The 18137-nt window shown below is 50.2% G+C and overlaps 1 protein-coding gene across 1 annotated transcript in view; it reads left to right on the top strand.

Moving 5' to 3' along the window:
- Nucleotides 1-5089: 5089 nt before the first annotated feature.
- LOC147092001 (uncharacterized) overlaps nucleotides 5090-18137 on the top strand; it is a 160203-nt gene continuing 147155 nt past the window's right edge. The window contains 2 exon segments of the mRNA XM_085976658.1: nucleotides 5090-5206; nucleotides 16870-17460. Of these exon segments, the coding sequence (XP_085832784.1) occupies nucleotides 5090-5206; nucleotides 16870-17460 (708 nt within the window).

Genomic DNA, 18137 nt, shown 5'->3' with positions numbered 1-18137 from the left:
CGCCTGCTGCACCTGCATGCTTACCTTCAGCGACTGGTGCACAAAGACACCTAGGTCTCGTTGCACTTCCCCTTCTCCCAATCTATTACCATTCAGATAATAATCTGCCTTCCTGTTTTTGCCACCAAAGTGGATAACCTCGCATTTATCCACATTATACTGCATCTGCCATGCTTCTGCCTAATCACCCAACCTGTCCAAATCATACTGGAGTTTTTCGGCATCCTCCTCACACACGCCCACCCTGCTTTGTGTTGTCTGCAAACTTGGAGATGTTACATCTAGTTCCCTTGTCTAGATCATTTATTTATATTGTGAATAGCTGGGGTCCTAGGACCCATCCCTGCGGTACCCCACTAGTCACTGCCTGCCACTCGGATTAAGACCCGTTTATTCCAACTCTTTGCTTCCTGTCTGCCAACCAGTTCTCTATCCAAGTCAGTACCTTGCCCCCAATCCCATGTGCCTTAAATTTACACGCTAATCTCTTCTACGGTACCTTATTGAAAGCCTTCTGAAAGTCCAAATACACCACATCCACTGGTTCTCCCTTATCTATTCTACCAGTTACAATCTCAAAAAATTGCAGTCGATTAGTCAAGCATGATTTACCTTTTGTAAATCTATGTTGACTTTGTCCAATCCTGTCACTGTTTCCAAGTGCTCTGCTATTACATCTTTTAAAATGGACTCTAGCATTTCCCCACTACCGATATAATTCCCCGTTTTCTCTCTACCACCTTTTTTGAATAGTGGGGTAATATTAGCAACCCTCCAACCCATTGGAACTGTTCCAGAGTCTATCGAATTTTGGAAGATGACCAGCAATGCATCTACTATTTATAGGGCTACTTCCTTAAGTACCCTAGGATGTCGATTATCAGGCCCTGGGGATTTATCGGCCTTCAATCCCGTCAATTTCCCTAACACCATTTCCCTACAAGTACTGATTTCTTTCAGTTCCTCCCTCTCATTAGACCCTATGTTCCCCGACATCTCTGGGAGGTTATTTGTGTCCTCCTTTGTGAAGACAGAACCAAAGAATGTATTTAATTGGCCTGCCATTTCTTTGTTCCCCATTATAAATTCCCCTGATTCTGACTGCAAGGGAGCTATGCTTGACTTCACCAATCTTTTTCTCTTCACATATCTACAGTTAGTTTTTATGTTCCCTGAAAGCTTACTCTCATACTCTATTTTCCCCCTCTTAATTAATCCCTTTGTCCTCCTTTGCTGAATCCTAAACTGCTCCCAATCCTCAGGTTTATTACTTTTTCTGGCCAATTTATATGTCCTCTCCTTGGATCTTATGCTATCCCTAATTTCCCTTGTTAGCCACGGTTGAGTCACCTTTTTTGTTTTATTTTTATGCCAAACAGCGATGATCAAATTCTGTAGTTCATCCATGCAATCTTTGAATGTTTGCCATTGCCTATCCACCATCAAGCCTTTGAGTAACATTCCCCAAGCAATCCTACCCAACTCGCGCCTCATACCATCGTAGTTTCCTTTATTTAAATTCAGGACCCTAGTCTCTGAGTCAACTACTTCACTCTCCATCTTAATGAATAATTCTATCATATTATGATCGCTCTGACCCAAGGGGCCTCGCACAACAAGATTGCTAATTAATCCTTTCTCATTACATAATACCCAGTCTAAGATGGCCTGATCTCTAGTTGGTTCCTCGACATATTCATCCAGGAAACCATCCCGTAAACACTCCAGGAATTCCTCCTCCAGAGTATGGTTACTAATTTGTTTAGCCCAATCTATATGTAGATTAAAGTCACCCATGATAACTGCTGTGCCCTTATTGCACGCGTCTCTAATTTCCCATTTAATGCCATCCCCAACCTCCGCATTACTGTTTGGAGGTCTGTATAACACTCCCACTAATGTTTTCTGCCCCTTGGTATTTCTCAGCTCTACCCATACAGATTCCACATCATCAGAGCTAATATCTTTCCTTTCAATTGTGTTAATCTCCTCCTTAAAAAGCAATGCTACCCCACCTCCTTTTCCTTTTTGCCTATCTTTCCTGAATATTGAATACCCCTGGATGTTGAGTTCCCAGCCTTGGTCACCCTGGAGCTATGTTTCCAGAATCCCAATCATATCATATCCGTTTACCTCTATTTGCGCAACTAATTCATCCACCTTATTACGAATGCTCTTCACCTTAAGACACAAGGCCTTCAGGCTTGTTTTTTTAACACTCTTACACCTTTTAGAATTATTATTTACTGTGGCTATGTTTGATTTAAACCCTTGATTTCTCTGACTGCCACTTTTGTTTTTCTCCTTCCTGTCTTTTGCTTCTTTCCTTGTTTCCCTTTCCTCTGTTTCCCTGCTCAGGTTCCCAACCCCCTGCCATTTAGTTTAAACCCTCCCCCAGAGCACTAGCAAACACTCCCCCTAGGACATCAGTCCCGGACCTGCCCAGGTGCAAACCGTCCGGTTTGTACTAGCCCCACCTCCCCCAGAACCGGTTCCAATGTCCCAGGAATTCGAATCCCTCCCCCTTGCACCATTCCTCTAGCCACGTAGTCATCTGAAATATCCTTCTATTTCTACTCTGACTAGCAAGTGGCACTGGTAGCAATCCTGAGATTACTACCTTGGAGGTCCTATTTTTTAATTTACCTCCTAACCCCCTATATTCAGCTTTTAGGACCTCATCCCATTTTTCTACCTATACCGTTGGTACCTATATGCACCACGACAATTGGCTGTTCACCCTCCCCTTCCAAAATGTTCTGCAGCCACTCTGAGACATCCTTGACCCTTGCACCAGGAAGGCAACATACCATCCTGGATTCACGTTTGCGGCCGCAGAAACGACTATCTATTCCCCTTACAATAGAATCCCTTATTACTATAGCTCTCCCACTCTTTTTCCTCCCGTCCTGTGCAGCAGAACCACCCACAGTGCCAGGAAATTGGCTGCTGCTGCCTTCCCCTGATAAGCCATCCTCCGCAACAATATCCAAAGTGGTATATCTGCTTGAGAGGGTGTGCCCACAGGGGACCCCTGCACTACCTGCCTGCGCCTGCTACTCTGCCTGGTGGTCACCCATTCTCTTCCTGCCTGTGCAGCCTTTACCTGCGCTGTGACCAACTCCCTAAACATGCTATCCACGATGTCCTCAGCATCGCGAATACTCCAGTATGTATCCACTCGCAGCTCCAGCACCACAATGCGGTCTGTCAGTAGCTGCAGCTGGATACACTTCCTGCACACATGGTTATCAGGGACACAGGAAGTGTCACAAGAATTACAGAAACCCTATAAACTCCGCCGCCTCGCTCTTTATATCACTGCCGCCGCTCCTCACAGGTCCACTGCTGTGGGGCCTACCTGCTCCACCACCTCACTTTATATCACTGCCACTGCTCCTCACAGGTCCGCCGCCACCGCCACTGTGGGGCCTACCTGTGCCTCGGATTATAGATACATAGAAGATAGGAGCAGGAGTTGGCAATTCGGCCCCTCGAGTACCTGAAGGAAAGAAATTTGCAGGGTTACAGGGAAAGGGCGGCGAGTGGGAATCCCTGAAGTGGTCTTGAAGATAGCCGGCATGGGCTCAATAGGCCGAATGGCCTCCTTCTGTGCTGTAACCATTCTATGATTCTGTAAAATGTTAGAAAGTTTGTTCCACAGAAGCACGAGGTTTATCTGCTTTTATTGATGAATTGAAAAAGTCTCTATTAAAACCTGAGCCAGTGTGTTGTGAGCCAAAGAGCCTTGTGTCCAATGAGGGGAATAAAGGCCCACAGCCTCCCCTGGCCCCGGGCCCTGAACAAGGGACTGGAGAAACTCGCTGCCCTACGGATCAGACAATCAGCCGGCGCTAGTCCCGCCCCTCGGGCTCTCCGATTGGTTGGAGGACCCGCCGCCAGCTCGCTCCTCCAGCCCCGCCCTGCGCGCTCCCTATTGGTCGGAAGCTCCCATCAATCATGCCGCGGGCCCGGGTGACGTGTCCCCGAGGAGATCACCTGGACCGTCCAACTGACGCCGCTCGGTCTGGGGCCTCGCGGACTCTCAGGTTTTTCTATTTCTCTTTACTCTCTCCCGATCACCCGCTCCCCCCCACCCCGCGCGATTCTCTGCCCAATCGGAGCGGAGAAAACTCACTTTGCATCACCGATTGCGACTGTGGAACCGACATCAAGGACTTTCCCCGGAATGCCCCGCGCCAACTCCGTCTGGCAGGATCCGAGTGCGCAGGCGCAGCTCCGAGTGGGGGAGGGGGGTTGGTGTCCTCTGGGCATGTGCTTTACAACCAATGAAGTATTTTTGAAGTGTAGTCACTGTTGTAATGTAGGAAACGCGGCAGCCAATTAGCGCACAGCAGGCTCCCACAAACAGCAATGTGATAATGACCAGATAATCTATCATTTTGTTACATTGATTGAGGGACAAACATTGACTAGGACGCCGGGGATAATTTCCCTGCTCTTTCCCACATTGCAATAGTGACTACACTCCAAAAGTACTTCATTGGTTGTAAAGCACTTCAAGACGTCTGGTGGTCATGAAAGGCACTATATAAATGCAAGCATTTCTTTCTTGAAATAGTGCCATAGGATCGTTGACGTCCACCTGAGAGCGCAGACGGGGCCTCAGTTTAACGTCTCATCAGAAAGATGCCACCTCTGACAGTGCCGCACTCCCTCAGTACTGCACTGCAGTGCCAGCGTAGATTTTTGTGCTCAAATCTCTGGAGTGGGATTTGAGCCCACAACTTTCTGACTCAGAGACGAGAGTGCTACCACCTGAGCCACAGCTGACACGAAAGAAGAAGTAGTTCTGACGAAAGGTCATCGACCTGAAACGTTAACTCTGTTTCTCTCTCCACAGATGCTGCCTGACCTGCTGAGTATTTCCAGCATTTTCTGTTTATATTAAAGAAACGAGGGAGTGATTGCTGACAGGAAGAATGTTGGGTTGTCCTGCGCATGCGCACCTCCCTGGCGGCTGAGGCGAAACACTGACTCGCTCCCACCTGAGCCGCGCATGCATACCAGATGTTGCAGCTCCGCATGCGTGCCCGATGTTCCAACCGTGGGGTTTTGTGCCCTGAGCATGCGCATTGCGGACCGATCGGAACGGGTGATTGTAGAGCAGGAGAGCGCGGGGGCCATGAGCACATGCGCAGGACTCAGTCAACAGAGCGCATTCTGCAGTGCCGGGGGCTTGTGGGTATTACAGCCACCATTACTGCTGATCCTTTCAAACAACTTGTGCAGCAGCTGGGGCCTGAAAATCAGCTTCACTGCCCCTAGGTTCGGAAAGGGGAAAATTAAACAACAGTTTGCCTCTGATCCTTTTCTGAACTCGATTTACAGGGTTATAGAAGTGGAGCAGTTACAGGCGGGAAGCTCAGACCAAACATCACGTCAAAATCTGAGGGTCGGTCGATTCATCAGGACCTGAATATCATCGGCCTTTGCACATGGAAGAAGAAAGCAGCGATGACAAACCGCACACGTGTTCAGTGTGTAGACACGGATTCAGCCGATCGCGTGTCCTGGTGGGACACGTGCAACGTCACACCAGGGAGAAACGGGGTAAAGGTGGGGACAGTGGGAAGGGAGTCAGTTCCCCATCTGCATTGGAAGTTCAACGGCACAGTCACACCAGGGACAGTCCATTCACCTGCTCCGTGTGTGGAAAAGGATTTGTTTGTTCATCCCACCTGCAAACACACCAGCGAGTTCACACTGGGGAGAGACCATTTCAATGTCCTGACTGTGGGAAGAGCTTTAAAAGCCCCGGGCATCTGAAGCGACACCAGCTTGTTCACACTGATGAGAGGCCGTTTACAGGTTCTGACTGTGGGAAGAGCTTTAAAAGCCCCGGGATCTGAAGGGACACCAGTGCCTCCACACTGTGGAGAGGCCATTCACCTGCTCCATGCGTGGGAAGGGATTCTTGCAGTCCTCCACACTGCTGACACACCAGCTTGTTCACACTGATGAAAGGCCATTTAAATGTTCTCACTGTGGGAAGAGCTTTAAAATCCCCCGGGAGCTCAAGCAACAACAGCGAGTTCACACTGGGGAGAGACTGTTCACCTGCTTCATGTGTGGGAAGGGATTCACTCAGTCATCCACCCCGCAGACACACCAGCTTGTTCACACTGACGTGAGACCCTTTAAATGTTCTTACTGTGGGAAGAGCTTTAAAAGGTCCTGGTAGCTGAAGAGACACAACACCTAAACACTGGGGAGAGGCCGTTCACCTGCTCCGTGTGTGGGAAGGGATTCGCTCAGCCCTCCAACCTGCTGATACACCAGCGAGTTCACACTGACGAGAGACCCTTTAAATGTTCTGACTGTGGGAAAAGCTTTAAAAGCCCTGGGGAGCTGAAGAGACACCGGCTCCTACACGCTGGGGAGAGGCCATTCACCTGATCCGTGTGTGGGAAGGGATTCGCTCGGTCCTCCAACCTGCTGGCCCATCAGCAAGTTCACACTGGAGAGAACCCCTTTAAATGCTCTGGCTGTGGGAAAAGATTTAAAAGCTCCAGGGAGCTGAAGAGACACCGGCTCCTATACACTGGTGAGAGGCCGTTCACCTGCTCCGTGTGGGGGAAGTGATTCACTCATTCATCTCACCTGCTGATACACCAGCGAGTTCACACTGACGAGAGACCCTTTAAATGTTCTGACTGTGGGAAGAGCTTTAAAATCTCGAAGAGCCTTAAGGGACACCAGCGTGTTCACACTGATCATAGAATCTAATAGCACAGAAGGAGGTGATTCGGCCCATCGTGTCTGTGCCGGCTCTTTGAAAGAGCTGTCCAATTTAGTCCCACACCCCAGCTTTATCCCCAGAACTCTGCAAACTAGTCCTCTTCAAGGACATGTCCAATTACTGTTTGAAAGTTCCTGTGGAACCTGATTCCAGCATCCTTTCAGATGGTGCGTTCCAGATCTTAACAACCCTCTGTGTGAAAACAATTCTCCTCATTTCCCTCTAGTTCTTTTAGCAACTATTTTAAAGCTGTGACCTTTGGTTACCGACCCACTTGCCAGAGTGAACAGTTTCTCCCGACTTGCTCGATCAAAACCCCTCATCATTTTGAACCCCTCTATTAGGTCTCCTCTTAACCTTCTCTGCTCTAAGAGGAACAATCCCAGCTTCTCCAATCTCTCCACATAACTGAAGTCCCTCATCCCTGGTACCATCCTGGTCAACCTCCTCTGCACCCTCTCCAAGGCCTTGACATCCTTCCTAAAGTGTGGTGCCCAGAACTGTACACAAGACTCCAGCTGAGGCCAAAACCCTGCAGCTGTACAACACCCTGGTTAGACCACACCTGGAGTACTGTGAGCAGTTCTGGGCACCACACCTAAGGAAGGATATATTGGCCTTGGAGGGAGTGCAGCGTAGGTTTACCAGGATGATGCCCGGACTTCAAGGATTAAGTTACGAGGAGGGATTACACAAATTAGGGTTGTATTCCCTTGAATTTAGAAGGTTAAGGTGTGATCTGATTGAAGTTTTTAGGATATTAAGGGGAACAGAGGATAGATAGAGAGAATCTATTTCCGCTGGTTGGGGATTCTCGGACTGGGGGCATAGTCTAAAAATTAGAGCCAGACCTTTCAGGAGTGAAATTAGGAAACACTTCTACACACAAAGGGTGGTAGAAGTTTGGAACTCTCTTCCACAAACGGCAATTGATGCGAGATCAATTGTTAATTTTCAATCTGAGATTGATAGGTTTTTGTTACCCAAAGGTATTAAGAGATATGGGCCAAAGGCGGGTGTATGGAGTTAGATTGCAGATCAGCCATGATCACATTGAATGGCAGAACAGGCTCGAGGGACTGAATGGCCTCCTCCTGTCCTATGTTCCTAACTAGTGATTTGTAAAGGTTTAGTGTAACTTCCTTGTTTTTGTATTCAATGGCCCTATTTACAAAGCCAAGTACCCCATATGCTTTCTGAACCGCCTCACCAACTTGCCGTGGCACTTTCAAAGATTTGTGAATATGGACCCCCCAGGTCCCTTTGCTCTGGCACCCCCTCAAAATAGTCCCATTTAGATTATACGGCCTCTCCCTGTTGTTTCTCCCAAAGTGCATCACTTCACACTTATCCTCATTTAATTTCATCTGCCTTGTGTCTGCTCATTTCACAGTCTGTCTCTGTCCTTCTGAAGTCTGCTACTACTATGCTCACTATTTACTACTTTGCCAAGTTTTGTATCATCCGTAAACTTCAAAATTGTACACCTATACCCAATCCAGGTCATTTATATATAACAAGAAAAGCAATGGTCCTAATCCCGACTTCTGGGTGAACCCACTGCATATTTCCCTCCAGTCAGAAAAACATCCCTTAGCACTGCTCACTGTCTCCTATCCCTCAGCCAATTATATACCCAAATTACCATCATCCCTTTAATTTCCTGTGCTTCTATTTTCCGAATAAGTCTCTTATGTGGTACTTTGTCAAATGCCTTTAGAAAGTCCATGTATACAACATTTGCTGCACTGCCTTCATCAACCCTCTGTTACTTCATCAAAGAACTCAATCAGGTTCGTCAGACACGATTTACCTTTAACAAATCCATACTGGCTGCCCCTTATTATCCCATGCTTCTCCAAGTGAGAATTAATTTTGACCTTGACAATGGTCTCTAGTCGTTCACCCACCACTGACATTAGACTGATTGGCCTGTAGTTACCAGGTTTATCCCTCTCCCCTTTTTTAAACAGGGTGTAACATTTGCAATCCTCCAGTCCTCTGGCACCCCTCCCATATATCTGAGGGAGATTGAAAGATTGTGGTCGGAGCTTCTGCTATCTCCACCCTAGCTTCCCTCAACAACCTAGGATGCATCCCATCCGGACCGGGTGACTTGTTAACTTTGAGTGATGACAACCTATTTAGCACCTCCTTTCTATCCATTTTTATCCAATTTCTCTACTCCCCCCTCCTCTACTGCGACATGAACTTCATCCTCTTCTTTTGCGGAGACAGATGCTAAGTGCTCATTCAGTACCTCAGCCATGCCCTCTGCCTCTGTATGATGTGCTCCTATTTGGTCCCTAATCGGCCCCACCATTCATTTATCTATCCTTTTACTTTTCATATGTTTATAGAAGATTTTTGGGTTCTCTTTTATGTTACCCGCTATTCTTTTCTCATATTCTCTTTGTCCTTATATCCTGTTTCAATTTCCCCTGCACTCTCTGTATTCTCCTGGTTTTTGACTGTATTCTGTACCTGACATTTGTCGTAAACCTCCTTTCTCTGTTTTATTCTAACCTCAATATCCTTTGTCATCGGGAGCTCTAGCTTTGGATGCCCATCTTTCCTCCTTATGGGAATAGGCTTGGTTTGTACCCGAACTATCTCAGCCTTGAAGGCCTGCCATTGGTCATTCACTGTTTTCCTGGACAATCTTTGTTTCCAGTCCACCTGTGCTCGATCCCTTCTCAAATCACTGAAATTGGCTCTCTTCCAGCTGGGTATTTTCACCATTGATTCTTCTTTGTCCCTTTCCATAACTACTTTAAACCCAATGATATTGTGATCACTGTTAACCAGATCCCTCCTGTCCCAGAACCGATGAGAGACCCTTTAAATGTTCTGACTGTGCAAAGAGGTTTCAGAGTTCATCCAACCTGCTGAGTCACCAGCGAGTTCACACAGATCTTCAAAAAAAGGAAGATGTTTTAGAAAGGCTGGCGGCACTAAAAGTTCACAGCCATCTCAGAGTAGTGTCCCTTTAATTACAATCTCGTGGAACAAGAAGAATCGCTGTCCCTTTAACTACCACAAATCCCTGTGTGGAGAAGAGGGGGAGATACAGTCTGTCCCAGTAACTGTCGCAGAACAGAAATAACGACCCTGTCCCATAAGGGCTTGACCCACCCCCACTCCCTGCTTTTCCTCAAGTGTCTCATCCTTAAAATTCTCAGCCTTGTTTTCAAATCCCTCCGTGGCCTCATCCCTCCCTATCTCTGTAATCTCTTCCAGCCTCTACAAACCACCCCCCCGGAGATATTTGCGCTTCTCTAATTCTGCCCTCTTGAGCATCCCCGATTTTAATTGCTCCACCATTGGTGGCCGTGCCTTCAGCTGCCTGGGCCCTAAACCTTTGGAATTCCTTCCCTAAACCTCTCCATCTCTCTACCTCTCTCTCCTTTTTTAAGATGCTCTTTGACCAAGCTTTTGGTCATCTGCCCTAATATCTCATGTGGCTCGGTGTCAAATTTTGTTTTATAACGCTCCTGTGAAGAGCCTTGGGATGTTTTACTACATTAAAGGCACTTTATAAATACAAGTGGTTGCTGTTTCCTGAAACTAATAATAAATTCCCCAGAGGGAAAAAAACTTGTACTTTTACTCCCAAATATTAGAAACTTTGTTCAACAGAAGCACGGGGGTTTATCTGCTTTTATGGATGAAATTAAAAGGTCTCTATTGAAACCTGAGCCAGTGTGTTGTGAGCCAAAGAGCCTTGTGTCCAATGAGGGGAATAAAGGCCCACAGCCTCCCCTGGCCCCGGGCCCTGAACAAGGGACTGGAGAAACTCGCTGCCCTGCGGATCAGACAATCAGCCGGCGCTAGTCCCGCCTCTCGGGCTCCCCGATTGGTTGGAGGACCCGCCGCCGGCTCGCTCCTCCAGCCCCGCCCCGCTTGCTCCCTATTGGTCGGAAGCTCACGTCAATCAGGCAGTGGGCCCGGGTCACATGTCCCTCACTGGCTTTACAAAGAAAGCCCCGCGCGGTCGCCGGGCAGAGTTGCAGGTCAGTGGGAGCAGGTTCGGGAGGTTAATAAACTGCGGGTAGGTCGCGCCTCAGGGTTTATAAAGTTGGAGAATTGTCTCAGGCCCGAATGAGATCCAGCGGCCGAATGTGTTCCGCCGGATGGTAGCGGTGAGGCTTTTTCTCGTTGACAGGCCCGGGTTACCCGCCGCCATCTTGGTGAATGAAAGACAGACCGGTTCTACCTGCAGCAGGGCGCATGCGCGGCCATCTTTGTACAGGAACAGAGAGTGGGCAGGGCTTCAGTGTCCCAGTGACCAGGGGAGACAATCATTGACTCATTGATTTTATTCTCACTCTGCACACAGCAGGTGGAGAACTGAAGGTTTCAGAGTCCCAGTGACCAGGAGAGACAATCATTATCACGTTGATTTTATTCTCACTCTGCACACAGCAGGTGGAGAACTGAACCCAACCAGAGTAGAGGGAGGGGGAAAACTGGGAGTGGAGGAAAGAAATGTTGGAGATGGTGCGATGGGTTTGGATTTCAGCACAGGGAGCAGGGAGAGTGTGTGGGATGGGGATTTACAGCTTTGGGGTTAAAGTGTTATTTTGGTCATATTTCTATATTTGCCATTTTCTGCTCACAGGGCAATCACAGTGCACTGACCAACACCTCAGCTTGTCAGAATAGGGCAGGTGGAACCGAGCCAGAGGCAGCTCTGGGACTTCATCTTCTGAGCATTGGGTTGGGAAACAAGAATTCCATTGTTTATTGGACCCTGGTGAGCACTGACCCCCCCTCCCACAATTTTAATATTTTGATGCATCTGTCTATTTATATGCTAGGAATGTTTTAATTGCTTTCACAGCAAAATGCATTTATTATTAAACCTCCACAGAAGCAACTGTGGTAACAATTGAATAAAACTCAGAGAGTTGTCGGGATCTGGAACGCTCGACGTGAAAAGGTCATGAGCTGATTCCATCAATGATTTTAAAAGGGAGTTGGGCGGGTACTTGAGGATGTGGATCTTACAGGGTTACGGACAACAAGCAGGGATGTGGGACTAAGCACGAGTGCTCTTTCTAAGAGACAGCACAGGCACGATGGGCCGAATGGCCTCCTTCGTGCTGTACTTTTCAATGATTCTATGAAAACTAACAGAACCAAACAAAGAACTGATCTTCCTTGGTTATTGATCATTTCACTAAATTTCAACAGAGTTCTCTAGACACCAACAACAACTTACCTTTAAATAGAGCTTTTAAAACATCTCAAGGCACTTTACAGTAGGGTAATAAGACAATAATCGACACACATACTTTGTTTGTGGTCCAGTGCACTGACACAAAGTTCCTTCACAACTGTAACAATTTTATTGCAGTTGCTGTGAAGGCTGCGCTCGCTCTGCTCATACACCTGGTCTCCAAAGGAGGCAAAACAGGACTAATGCTGCCGAGCTCAGCTCTTTTTGATCAGAAAATATCAACTGTTTCGCCTCACCAGGAAATTCACAAAAGAGGCAGCAGTGCTCATTGGCTGCCCAGGGAAGTCCTATTTAGATTAAACTCCTTCACCCAGAGGGTGCTGAGAATGTGGAACTTGCTGCCACAGGGAGTGGTTGAGGCGAAGAGCATGGATGTATTTAAGGGGAAGCTGGATAAACACATGGGAGAAAGGAATAGAAGGAGATGCTGATAGGGTGAGATGAAGAGAGATGGGAGGAGGCTCGTGTGGAGCATAAAGACCACATGGACCAGTTGGGCCGATTGGCCTGTTTCTGTGCTGTACAATCTGTGTAATTCTATGTACTAAGAGAGGAATGTTCCATAGAAACTAGGGGCTAGATTTTCAGTTGCTAGCGCCAACAGTTAGCGCCTTAAGAGAAGTGATTTTCAGGCGCTATGTGTGTAGCGCCCGTGCGCAGCGCAGTTTGCACCCCGCCCCAAATTAAGTTGCCTGTTAGCGCCGGCGCAAAGTTTAGCGCCCGCCCGGATGCGCGCGCAGACAATGACGTCACATCCTCGTGCAACGCCCTTTGGCCGCCCCAATTCCAAACTTCAGTCGGACCGCCCCATTGTGTGGCTGGCGGCCGGAGCGTTTGGAAAAAGGAACGCAACACAACCAGCGCGGGCCCCGGGGGGTGCAAATTAAAGGGGACGTGCTCTCCAGTATAAAGGCCAGCCTTTTTTCAGAAAACACTCTTGTGCAACGCATTTCTGGAGACACAACAAGGAGGATAGCTAACTGGTTTCAAGCAGCAAGAGCTCAGGTATTTTTGGACTCAGGCCAGAGCGCTGCAAGTGGCCTTTTGGAAATTTGAGTGTTTGCCAGGATTTGATGGGGGTTGCATGGGGTGCCAACGCGGAGCTGCAGCTCCATGTCCGTAGGGCTCGCAGACGCATTGTGAGAGGGGCAGCCCTGGCTAGAGGCAGAGGGGGCTACAGGTGTTGGCCACGTAGGCCTTACCCAGTCAGGCTATACCGCCAGCAGCGCTCCTACCTAAACATGAGTGCCGCGCGATGTGTTAAAAGGCTCCGATTCCGAAAGGAGGTGATTGCAGAGATCTGCCACCTGCTTCGCCGAGATCTGCGGCCAAAGCTCAGGTGCAGGACGTCTCTGTCGGTGGAAGTGAAGGTGACGGTGGCATTGAACTTCTATGCCACCGGCTCCTTCCAATACGCTGCTGGGGACATAGCAAACATCTCCCAGTACGGCGCGCATCGCTGCATCCGCCAGGTGACCGAAGCACTGTTCAGAAGGAGAAGCCAATTCATCTCCTTCCCCATGGCCCCGGAGAGCCAGCATCAGCGCGTATTGGGATTTTCCAGACTCGGGGAATTCCCCTTGGTGCAGGGCGCCATTGACTGTACGCATGTGGCTTTGCGGGCCCCTCTGGAGCATGGCGAGCAGTATCGCAACAGGAAGGGCTACCATTCTCTGAATGTGCAGCTGGTGTGTGACCACAAGCAGCGCATCATGGCAGTCAATGCCAGCTTCCCAGGCAGCAGCCACGATGCCTTTATCCTGCGGCAGAGTACTGTGCATGACATGTTCCAGGCACAGCCTCCCCCAAGAGGATGGCTACTCGGGGACAAAGGCTATCCTTTGTGCACCTGGCTCATGACCCCGCTCCGCGCGCCCAGGACCGCTGCTGAAGAGGCCTACAACGAGAGCCATCAAACCACCCGCAACATCATCGAGCAAACTATTGGGGTCCTCAAGCAGCGGTTCCGCTGCCTTGATCGCTCCGGAGGAGCTCTCCAGTATTCGCCGGACCGGGTCTCCCAATTTGTGGTGGTTTGCTGCATGCTACACAACCTGGCTATCCGCAGGACTCAGGCACTGCCACCTGACGTTGGACCAGCACCTCAGGAGGAGGAGCAGGAGGAGCATGAGGAGGAGGAGGAGGAGCAGGAGTACGTTCCCAGGAGGGAGCGACCAGGGCCAAGGGCCGCACGACGCCACCTTATTACACGGTACTTCTAAGCCCCCTGTCAGGGAATGGCCAGGGGCCATGAGGGAAGATGAATGCAGCCGCTCTGCAAGCCCTCAGCCGGCGAAGCCAACAAACACTAAGAAGAACAACCATGGAGACTGCATGAATAAAGATAATTATTTATTACACAAAAATGAAAAGCCCTTCCCACATGAATCCCCAAAAACAATAAATGGGCCCCACAAAAAGCCCAACAAACGACTCACTCCCACAAACTGGGGAGGAGTCACTCCACCTTTCTTCAAACCGGGCCTCAACGTCGGCCTAACGCAAAAAATAAGCCCTCCAACAACACAACCATGGGCAAAATAAAGATGGCCACCGCCAAAAAAAAGGAAAAGCTGCCCACACCCTCTACTGAGTGGCCCGAGAGGGCGAGACCTTGCCCAGCCTTTTGACTCCCCTGCCCGGCCTGCTGCTCCTTCGCAAGCTCTGCCCAGTGGCTGCTGCGAGGCTGGGGGAAGGCGCCTGAGGCTCAGATGCCCTTCCGCCAGATGCCGCTGGGGGGCGGCCTACACGGCGTTTGGCCCTCGAGGGGCCGTCTGCTGAGTGGCGCACCTGAGCCTGGCCACCATCAGCTGCAGCCGCTTGCCCTTGATGCCCCAGTGGGGGAATGGCGGCGACAGATGGCGCAATGTGGGCCAGCTGGTGTCTGGGATGCGCTGGCTGGTGCTGTGGTGCGGTGGCACTCGTCCGGGCCCACACTGCAGGATCCGCAACAATCAGCCGAGGGGCGGCTTGCTGGGATGGTCCAGCGCGGCGGCTGCGCTGGCGATGCCTGCCTGAGACAGCGCGTGTGGCAGCAGTGAGTGCCCCTGTTGTCCTGGTGTGCGCCCGCATCACATCCGCCAGGGTCTTGACGGCATCAGTCAGCATGCCGCCACTCGCGGCAGTTGCTGCCCCGAACTCGCGCACACTGGTCGCCAGCGACTCGATGGCCTCAGGCATGCGCCCCACCACGCTCATGAGCTCCGTGTGGCGCCGGTCCAAATCCTCGGCCATCTTATCCAGCTTCCGCACCTCCTCCGAGGTGAAGGTGTCCGGACTGGAGTTGCGACTCTCCCGCTGGGGAGGAGGGGGCCGAACTAGGGGACCCTTGTCACGTTGGTGGCGGCGAGTGTGCCGATCAGCAGCACTCCCCTCTGATCCTTCCCCCCTTTGGGGGGAAGGCCGCGGGCCACACGCACGGCTCCTGGGTGGCTGGACGCCACTGGTCCCAGAAGCTGCATTGCCCTGCGACAGTTCCTCCAGGCACTCGTCCAGTGAGGAGGTGTCAAGCATTTCCTCCTCTCCTGTGGGACGTGACTGTTCCCCCGATGGTCCAGCTTGCTCCTCCTCCTCCTCCTGCTCGGAGGTGCTGTCACTGGCAGCTTCAGGGTCCTGGTCGTCACCAGCTGAAAGCAGAAATGCACAAGAGTAGCTTCAGAGTGAGGAGACGGCGTCAGCGAGGGAGTTAGGACTGGTGGCATTCAGCGCATTGGTGGGACAGTGGCAAAGGAGGTAGCTCGGATGGGCCAGTGCGACGCGAGAGGGCCAAAAGGTGAGGTCCTTACCATTGCCGGGCAGTGGAGGGTCGGCTACTCCGCACGCTGTGGGTACGATCACACGGGCTCCCATGAGCACACACACGCGCTCCTCCAGCCGAGTGAGCTTCTGCAGCTTGGCGCGGCCACCCCTGGCATGGGCCTGGCGATTAAAGGCTACTTTAGCCTGCAAGAAAAAGGACGGGCTGTAAGTGCGCAGTGTAGCCCTGATGTAGTGTGCACTGCCTCCCATGGTGGAATAGCTTGGCCAGAGTGAAGCCCTGATGTAGTGTGCACAGCCTCCCATGGTGGAATAGCTTGGCCAGAATGAAGCCCTAATGTAGCGCCTCACCTCCAAAGCTGTGACCATTATGTCCAGATCACCCTCTGAGAAGCGCAGGGCATGCTGACGGGCCTTCTCTGGCGTTGCCATGACTCCCTGGGGCTGAGCAGCAGTGTTGAGGCCTCTTTGCAAGGCTGCAGTGTGCAGGGCGTGGCAGCAGACCAATTCGTCCCTTCCCCCTTTAAGAGCTGGTCGGCGCCACGGGGTCTGCTGTCAGTCCAAAAATGACCGCACCCACGCTGCGCCCCGCCTGGGCGCTATCCTTCTGGACCGCCGGCATAGCACCTAAAGATAGTAGTGGAACGCCTCTTTTAGCGCTCCACCAACCTCTTAGGGCGAAGCCACTGAATTTCCGGCAACGGGGCGCTAATTTGGGGCGGGCGCTAACTTCGGGTGGGCGCTAAGGTTAGCGCCCCAAAACTGCCTATACTGAAAATCTAGCCCTCGAATTATCTGTTCCGAATTTAATCCTGAACTTACAGTGATGTCTTTTGTAAACTGCTTTTACAGGGAATATCATCGGCCTTTGAATGTGGAAGGAGAAATGTTTGCCTGTTCTGTCTGTGGATAAAGATTTCAAAGATCGGTGTGACTGGAAAAGCATTGAGACACACACACCCGAGTGAGAGTGTTCCAGTGCACTGACTGTGGAAAGAGCTTTAACCAGTTACACAGTCTGAAAAAACATCGCACCGTTCACAGCGGGGAGAAACCGTACACGTGTTGTGTGCGTGGATGAGGCTTCAACTGATTGTCCAACCTGGAGAGACACAAGGACACCCACACCACGGAGAAACTGTGGGAATGTGGGGACTGTGGGAAGGGATTTAGCTCCCCGTCCCAGCTGGAAACTCATCGATGCAGTCACACCGGGGAGAGGCTGTTCACCTGCTCCAAGTGTGGGAAGGGATTTAGTCAGTCATCCCACCTTCTGACACACCAGCGACTTCACACTGAGGAGAGACCATTCAGTTGCTCTCACTGTGGGAAGAGGTTCAGGCAGTCATCTCACCTCATTGAGCACCAGTGCATTCACACTGGGGAGAGGCCATTCACCTGCCCCGTGTGTGAGAAGGGATTCACTAATTCCTCTGACCTTCTGAGACAACAGCGCATTCACACTGGGGAGAAGCCATTCACATGCTCCGTGTGTGGGAAGGGATTCAATCAGTCATCCAACCTGCTGACACACCAGCGAGCTCACACTGGGGTGAGGCCGTTCACCTTCTCCATGTGTGGGAAGGGATTCACTCATTCATCCAACCTGCTGACACACCAGCGAGTTCACACCGTGGAGAGGCCGTTCACCTGCTCAGTATGTGAGAAGGGATTCAATCAGTCATGCAACCTGCTGAGACACCAGCAAGTTCACAAGTGACTGCAGAGGTTCGATTCTGCTGTTAATCACATCCAGGACTGAACCATGTTCATTCTGACAGTTGGGGTTTGTTTCTGCTGATGTTAATAACCCCTATAACTGGGCTGGATTTTAATATTCTGGATATATAGCTGATTGAGTTGTCGGGGCCGCAGTGTCCCTTTAAGTACTGCTGTCTGAACTTTCCCCTTAATTTCTGATGAGAGTTCCTGAAATATTTTACAATAAAATTATGAACTTATACTTCAATCGTATATTAATCTTTGCTATAAAATCTACAATTCATTGTCTGAAAGATTCCATTGATTATCATCTCCAATTAGAAAGTGCTGATTAATCCTCGCTGACAACTCTTACTCACTTGCACATTACACACAGTGGCACCTCCATTATCCACCAGAAAGAAGGGGAATGGGAATTGGTGGAGAATCGAGAGTCCCCAAATGTTGCCCCTGCCATCTGGTACAGCAATCCCCTCGGCACGGGAATAGAGACAAGTCCAGTTATAGTGACGGGATGAGTTAAAGTTATTTACTCAGACGGGCGGAAGGTGGGAAGTGGTGTTCCACGGGGATTGGTGCTGGGACCACTGTTGTTCACCATTTACATGAATGATTTGGACTTGGGAATCAGAAGTACAATTTCAAAATTTGCTG

Source organism: Somniosus microcephalus, unplaced genomic scaffold (assembly GCF_052327205.1).
Source record: "Somniosus microcephalus isolate GS21.2 unplaced genomic scaffold, FLI_Smic_1.0 unresolved_chr3, whole genome shotgun sequence".
Lineage (NCBI taxonomy): Eukaryota > Metazoa > Chordata > Chondrichthyes > Squaliformes > Somniosidae > Somniosus > Somniosus microcephalus.
Note: the sequence above shows the minus strand (reverse complement) of the source record. Positions and strands in the feature narration are given on the sequence as shown.